The sequence below is a fragment of the Teleopsis dalmanni genome, chromosome 2, assembly GCF_002237135.1.
Source record: "Teleopsis dalmanni isolate 2A chromosome 2, ASM223713v2, whole genome shotgun sequence".
NCBI lineage: Eukaryota > Metazoa > Arthropoda > Insecta > Diptera > Diopsidae > Teleopsis > Teleopsis dalmanni.
In genome coordinates, this window is record NC_051847.1 from 227,172,793 (window position 1) to 227,181,347 (window position 8,555).

The 8,555-nt window shown below is 27.3% G+C and overlaps 1 protein-coding gene and 1 pseudogene across 1 annotated transcript; one reads left to right on the forward strand and one right to left on the reverse strand.

The window, feature by feature from the left end:
- Positions 1 to 1,567: 1,567 nt before the first annotated feature.
- Positions 1,568 to 3,621, reverse strand: LOC119684836 (protein nanos). The gene is made up of 4 exons (XM_038098965.1): positions 3,323 to 3,621; positions 2,758 to 3,241; positions 2,172 to 2,584; positions 1,568 to 2,057 (listed from the first exon to the last, which is right to left on the reverse strand). Exons 1-4 carry the CDS (start codon positions 3,350 to 3,352, stop codon positions 1,791 to 1,793), a joined length of 1,194 nt encoding a protein of 397 aa, XP_037954893.1. The 5' UTR covers positions 3,353 to 3,621; the 3' UTR covers positions 1,568 to 1,790.
- Positions 3,622 to 6,965: 3,344 nt separating this feature from the next.
- On the forward strand, positions 6,966 to 8,555 carry LOC119683825 (annotated as a pseudogene).

Below are 8,555 nucleotides of genomic sequence, written 5' to 3' on the forward strand. Positions count from 1 at the left end.
AGATTATAAGATAAATGCATGAGTTAGAGTGGGACATAAAGGGATTCCTTCATCTTGACTTCAGGTAACATCGACACTTTCAAATCTACATTCGCTTAAATTCCACAAGCTTTCTGCCGCTTCCGAATAAAGCGTTGGTATCTATTTATGTTCTTGCTTAAAATGTGCTTTATAAAGCCTACAACGATTAACGATTCGTTAATTCGGTATGCTCATGTTAGAACATAGGCATATAAAATAGGAAACAACGCACGAAAATATCATGTGTTCCATAGACACTAAATTTCTTAGAACCATATTGCTAAGGGAAGTTGTTCACAGTGAGACTATGCGATCAGTTTTAGGAGCGTTCATATCTATATCGTCTACATTTCACAGCCACTTATCCATGGCATACAAGTACCGCTCACAATGTTTATTCTAAAATTGCATCATTTGCAAGAACGGGGGAAGGCATAGCATATAACAATATGAACTTTCCGACTGATGCGTCATACGCTGGCCGAATGCCATACACACACTGCGTGTAACCGACTTCGATATTATAACATTTGAATAGTTTATTTCATGGTAGATTGAACTGAAAATTGTATTTAAAGAATGAGATTCTCAAATAAAAACTATAAGCGAGAAATAATTGTTTTAATTGCTTTGATTTATTACTGTTCTTTAATTGTTTACTGTTATTTATGGAAAATAGTCTTCTTTATCGTATTCGACTTTTAAAATTAAATTTAAATAAAAAAAACTTATCTACCAAATTTTAAGAAAGGATTTCATATTAGTTAATATTATTTTATTTAAAAAAACTTGTAAAAAGTGATTCCAATATGGCTTTTGGTTTTGTCAGTTCATTGGTGTTATGTCTATATGTTTTGGTTTAAATACAAATATAAATACACACTAATCAGTTTCAAATAACGTTTATTACTACTTTTGAACGTTTACATACCAAAATTCTTATTATTAAAAATTGTGTAAAACGCGAACGTTTTAACATTTTTTCACTAATAAATATTATTTTTTAAATTTTAAAACAAACAATTTCAATTTGACGGAATCGTACGTATACAAAACACAAAACTATTATATTTTATATAAATTTTTAAGAAATGTTACGAAACATCTCCTTTAGTTTTTTCAATCTTACACGTTAAAAAAAGAATCAAGTTTAATATATTGTATAATATGAATGTTTTCTCACAGAAACATTTTAGGAAAATTAGCAATTTCATTAGAAACTATTATTCACGAGAAAATATTATAAAATACTTTCAGAATTTATTATAACATTAAACTTCTGTAGTAGTCAAAATTTAAAATTGTTGCGATAATTTTTGAAGATCATATAATTGAATATGATATAATTTTATTTTTATAATAATTCACAACCGTTGAATGATATCTCGTTGCTCAGCAAGAGAATTAGATCTGATTAGTTAAATTTTTTTCGTTTCTTTCTAAGATCTTTTATGTAACTACGCACTAAAGTTACATTAACTCAAAAAGATTAATATATATATTTGAAAATATGTCAAATTAGTTCAAGAACTTTGACATAAAATAAAAATAAAAATGCTTTGCTTTGATCAAGAATAATCCTGTTAAATTAATTGAATTAATTTAGTGATAAAAGGTATAAAATGTGTTTTCTTGAACGTAATGTACTTTTGTACATTTAAAAAAAAAAAAAATAACGAATGCACATTAAGTGCAAAACTAATTGTTTTTGAGATAGTTTTGTTTTTTATGTACATATATTTGATTTGAGGATATTTTTCATTCCTTATTTAAACCTTCATCTGTTGTTTGTAAAAGCCTCCTTTAGCCAAACGGAACGCTTGTGCCTTAATAGCGTCGTCCATGGTGACTATTGGTTTTTGTGGGCAGTACTTAACTGTGTGTGCCTCATCACCTGATGCCTTACATATTGGACAAATATATGTACGCAATTTTGGACAAAGAACCCTACCAAGTGAATCGCGCACGGCATGGCTTTTCACAACTGCTTCTGGTTCATTGTTATTTTCGCAGAAAACGCAATGCTTAATTACCGACTGGAAAAAAAAACAAATAAAAAATAGTAAATCATACATATATATATCATGTTAATAAATCACATCATATTATCATTATATTTTTATTTATTTTTATTTTAATAATATACTTACATTTACAGAATGTTTAGCAGCGTTGAATCGTTTTTGTATTCTCTTGTTATAATTGTTACTATTATCAACCTTTTTGATTGGAGCAACACCAACGGAATTCGACATAGACGCAGCAGCAACTCCAATACTTATAGCACGCGGTTCTTTAGCTGGCTGAAAGTTAGATGCCTGAACATTAGACTTCGTTAACTGTTGAGTTGGTTTCATTTTCCAGATGTTGCTGTGCGCCTCAGAGATCCCATACGAATAATTACTATTAATGACATCAAATCCAATGTTCTTATTAGCATCCTCTGTTGGATGCATTGTTGGGTATTGATATTGATATTGGAAACAATCATCGGTAGTAAAACCATTGTAGGAGAAATCTTGCATTAAGTCATTTGCCTTAGGTGTTTGCTGTTGAATTTGTTCTAAAATTATAATTATTTTTATATTATAAAAATAATTAAATAAAATATATATTAATAAAATATTATAAATATTAATATAATATTATAAAAACATAAAATTTATATATATGTATATAATTATTCAAAAATGAACATTTAAACAAAAATGAATCGTTTAAATTAATTAACCAAACCTTGTTCTGACTTGCATGCCATTTTATATGCAAACATTTGAAGAGATTTGGATATGTCATCTTTCTGTTGCTGATGATTGCCAGTGGTTGGACTAACCGATATTTGTGGCTGAGCGAATGCGCCAGTTAAATTTAGCTGTTGTTGCAAACGTTGCTGTGGCTGTTGTTGTTGTGAAGCGCTCATTTCCGATTGTTGAGACAAGAAGCGATTGAAATGTTGGTTGCTAGAATAACTCGATAATGAAGAACTTGAATCTGTTTCGCTAATTGTCGATCTGCCAAGTCCCACTTGATTTTGATTATAGGCATCAGATGTACCGAATGGCATACCGATGACATTCGAAGAGAAAAACTGAAATGGTGCATTTGGCGATGTTGGTGATAATTCCGGTGATGGAAATGGGTTTGTGGCATCCGTAAATGTATTACGCATATCATTTAATTCCACATCGTTAAATCCATATAATTGGTGGCGAAGTGCACCCTAGAAATAATATATATATTAAATCAACAACAACACAAACAGGTTAAAACAGTTAGTATTTTTTTTTTTTATTATATGTACATCTGGTATATCAGTATTATTGCGGTACATCTTGAAAACGTTGCTGCCTTTGCAAATTATAAAAAACCAAAATTCCGTTACGTTTTATGTTGTAAATTTATTACAACGAAATAATTATTTCACTTCGTTTCTACTTTTATTGTTTTTTTATAATTGTTAATTTTAATTTTGTAAAAGCTATGGTATTTCAATGAGGTTTTTCAAGTCACAGTGGTAAACTTTATACGAATTTTATATAAACTCTAAGTCCGCTTCCATAAGAAGGCTCTAACTTTTTAACTAATGCCGGCCATCTTAAAATCATGCAGTTTAAATTCAAGGAACTGATTGTTTCGGTAATAATGCAATATATAACGGTCGTTGCAGAGGCATATTGTTGCCGTTTCCTCCAAACAAAAGCGTTCATAGAATTTGTTAAATATATGCAATCGTTAATCGTTATAAATTTTAAAATCAAAAATTCTTCAATGGTGTAGACATTTTTTTAAATTACATGTCACAGGGAAACTACAGAAATTTAAAAATATTTAAATCTTCAATATTCGATTAAAAACATTTGTGTTATGTTCTATTTTTAAAATAAATTTTGATTTAATTAAAAAAATCCTTATAATGAAACGTAATTTTCTTTTAAATATTACGTAAATAATTAAGATACTTTTTATACACAAAACTAATTACAAGCACATACTAATTTATTTATAATTAATATAAAAAAATAAGAAATACAAAATAAATAATACAATACATACAATATTATTGCATATACAGACAAAACCTCTTAAGAATATTTACAATACAATAGATAACAATAATATTAGAAATGTTTTTTTTTACATATGTGTGATTATATGTTTGAAACTACTATTGGCTTATAAATATAAATATAATATAAATATTTAGTTAATATATCCATTATTTTTTTAAAGTTTTACGGTTCCATAAAAATGTTCAAATTTTAAAAATCAGGATTACCAAAAAAGCGTTTTAAAATTGTCATATAACAATACTGTTATAGTTAAAATATTTCTAACTATAATAAGAAAAATAATTCTTTTGACCTTCAATTCTTCAATATCTTCAATACCTTAAGTTATAAAATTGGTTACTATCCATTTTTGTTAAAGCCACAATCAATATTTTTCTTGTTAAGCAGAGTACTAACATAAATAAATTTTGAAATTGTAAAAAATTTTTTATATACTGATTCTTATATCAGATATCATTGAAAATAGCAACAAATGTGGTTATTGATAACATGTTTCCAATAGTAAATTCCCACTGCCTTCGTTTTGTTTTAGCTGCAATGGGAACATGATGTTAGACAGATAGCAATGTTAACGTAGATCACTGCTCATGATCAATCTAATCAAAGAATACTTTTACAAGAACGGAAACTCCGCCCACTTCCATCGAAACGAAGAGAAATTTATTACACTTTGGCACACGTATGGAATACATGTGATTTTACCACGATAACATCAAATTACTCTCTTTTGGGGTTGCAGTATATTAATTTCTTACTACTTGCTTATCATATGCTTTCCTTTTAATAATATAAAAAAGTTGTGTGTACCTTATTTGGTTAATAATATCACATCACGTAAACAAAATATATATTATAACAACAAATATATATTATAACAATATATGATAAATAAATATATAAATTAATATATAAACATTTAAATCAGTCAATTTTAATCAGTTTAGTTTGCTTAATCATGTAATATGTATTCAGCAAATTCATAATTTTAATTAATTTTTTCATATAAATTTTAAAGTATTTTGATATATTATGTTCGGCAACAAACTTTTGTAGAAGAGAATTTTTTTATAAAATAAAAAAAGCAGTATTGATTATATCTTATTTAATGATTTATATTTTCTTAAATATTTTTTGAGCGTATAAAACATTATTTGTAATATAATATTGAAATAATATCATTAAATGCTGTTATGATGTGTAATTAATAATAAAAACCGAAGCTACTACCAATTTACTTTTTTATACGGTAACACTCAAGTGGTGAATGATGAATTATATTTCTCTGCATAGGCAAATTTTTCAAATTTAGTGCTGAAAAATCTATTGATGGGGAGGGTGTACGCGCATTCGCTGTAAATTTATGTGATGAATGTACGTATTTTTAATTTGCATGCATTTCTGATCAGTAGCGATAAATCTGTTGATGGGTGGGGATGTACGCGCATTCGCTTCAAATGTGTGAGGTGAATGATGCGTATTATTCATTTACATACATTACTGTATGATTAGATTTATATGAATTTTTCAAGCAGGAGTATTTTTATATGCAATTTAATAAAAAAGTATTTTATAAATATTGAAAATTTTTTAATATACCATCATATTTATAAAATATATTTATTAATAAATATTTAAGTATTTAAGAATATTAGCTGGGTTTAATTAAAAGAAGTACAAGTTGTACTCATAATTTATTATTTCTAAGAATTGAAATAATAATAACAATAATTTAATAAACATACAAATTTATTAAAGGCATTTGTTTAAAACAATATATATTGTTTGCGTACATAAGGAATAATATTTAAATAAAAGAAATTGTCTTTTTTGAATAATATACTAAAAATATGTTCAATATGATATTAAAATCTGGGACTAGATAATTGTAAACATACATACATATATATTAAACTTTATTGCCATGCATCACTTTTATAGAAAATGCACTTGCGATATACCCGAAAATAATTGAATAAGATTACCGGATCAAAAATGCATTAAAGCCGTTAAACGAAAAAAACTTTAAGAAAATATCATATTAAAATTTTTAATAATAAATTAATATGTTTTTTATAATACACAATTCTTATTCCAGAAAAAGAATAATTTTTAAAAAAAATGTTATATTAAGGCAATTCAATTATTGTTGAAAATAAAACAGAAAACAACAAAATACAAAATATTAATAACGCAAAATAAGCAACCTCAATTTTTGACAAAAATTGTCAAAAATTTATATTTTCTAATTTCAAGCAGTCCCAAGAAATATACGATTTAGTTCAATTCAGTGTTTTTAACATGAACAAATGAAATAGTAAAATTTGTTAATTAGAAAACATATTAAAAGTTATTTTATTGCATAAAAGTATTTTATTAAAAATAAAATTGTTGAATTAAATTAATAATAAATTAAATAATATTAAAAGTCTTTAAACTATTCATACATTTGAATATGAATATTTTAATATACAAATATAATTTACATACTCCACTCTTTTTACCATCAAAAAATTGTTTACAATTTTTGTTTTTTTTTATATTTCTTATTGGATTTTTCACATATTTAACAAACACAAATTAACACATAGCACAACTTTATTAAAATATATTAAATATATACTCACATATATTTTTGCTTTACTAATTTGTATTTATACACATCAAAACAAACAAATCACATTAAACACAAAACATATATTTTAAATCCACAATTAATAAATTATTGTTTTTTTACCTTCTTTCGTCATTTTTAGGAAATTCATACATTCCCTTAAATAACTTACATCCCATCACGCAATTTCGCACCATCTTCAAATATTAATAATAATATATAATAATTTACTATAATAACAATTATAATAAATATAATTATTTTTTCAAAGAAACTTATTCACTACTTTTTATAACTCAGTTTGATTTGACTACGTTTTTCAGTTTTTGGCGCATTTCTCCTGTCAAAATAACTAAACAAAACCCAATTTGCGCTCTTCATATTGCTCTTTCGTAATAAAAAAAATTAAGACCGTTCGTGGTGGTGAAACGTTCTGTTCGGGGTGGTGAAACTTTTCAGTCGGGGTGGGTCGAATTGCAACAACAAAACAACGTGCTTGGTTTGGTAGTAGTAAATTATTTTGAGAGTGTATTGGTTGGTTTTTTTTGTTTACATTTAAGTTGCCGTTCTTGTACAAGTATTCTTTGTTTCTTAATATGAATACACATGATTTTGTACAGCGGTTAATGGTTTTGTTTATGATTAAAGCATACTTCAAGATTTTCGCGCAAAAATAAATGCAAAGAAATTTTGTTAGCAAATATGAGCAAAATAAAATCTACGCGTTCTTCTAAATCAGAAACCAAATTAAATGATTCAACAAGAGACAATAAAACGGTTAAAGCATCATCTATAAGAAAAGTATTTTATATTGCCGAATCTTTAATGCAAAATGCCGATAATGAATTGCGATTAGAACGCTTCTTTCATCCGGGCAAAGGTACCACCGCGCTATTTATAGCATGTTCCAATAAAATCATTATGGAAGTATTACAGTTCTCTGAACCACGACGAAGTTGGCTAATAGATTCAAATGTATGTTCCAATGGACGTATTTATGTTACTACACCGATTGATGTCACATTTTTGGCAATACATCATATACGCAAGCATTGCACCCAAAGAGTACTGGAACTGCATTGCAGGCAAAGTGAAGATTTAAGCACTTCTCGCCTGCTTACGACTTTTGTAGACAAAGACACATTAGGTTGCGTAGCTGATGTTAAAAGATTAGCTGGTTCCAAAACGGTGTTTTATAAGTACAATGCAGAAAAAACGTTAGCTTGGTTAGCGCTTAAAACCCGAAACATTGCGAATGTGCTTAAAAGCAAAGGAATTTATTGCGGACTGAGCACCGTGTCACATAATTACACTCCCAGCGAGAATTCAACAGCTGAAGATCTGATTAACGATATTGACTATTTGCGTATGGCGTGTGATATTGTTGGTGGTTATATTGACTTGGATTTACACGACGATCTCACAAAATATTTTGAAATACAACCGGAAATAAAAGCCATCGTTGAGGAGCAGAAACAGGCAAATAAACGAAAATCACTTGCAATCACTTAATTCAAATGATAATAAAAAAATTAAACTTGAAAACACGAATGATAAAAGTGCTAATGAAAAATTAAAAAATAATAGCCTATTAGATGACTCACTGGATGATGATAAATCTAATATAATCGTTAATGATGCACCAAAGGCACCAGCACCTAAGGAGCGCGTACTCACAGCTAAGGACAAAGCATTAGCCAAGAGCGCAAAGGGAACAAAAAGCATATCTTCATTTTTCAAGAAATAAATCTTAAGTTATTTTTAGTTAAGGATGATTTGTAATAATCTTCACTTTAAGTACATTTATTGTGTAATCGTTATTATTATATTTAGTAAATATCATTAGATTTGAA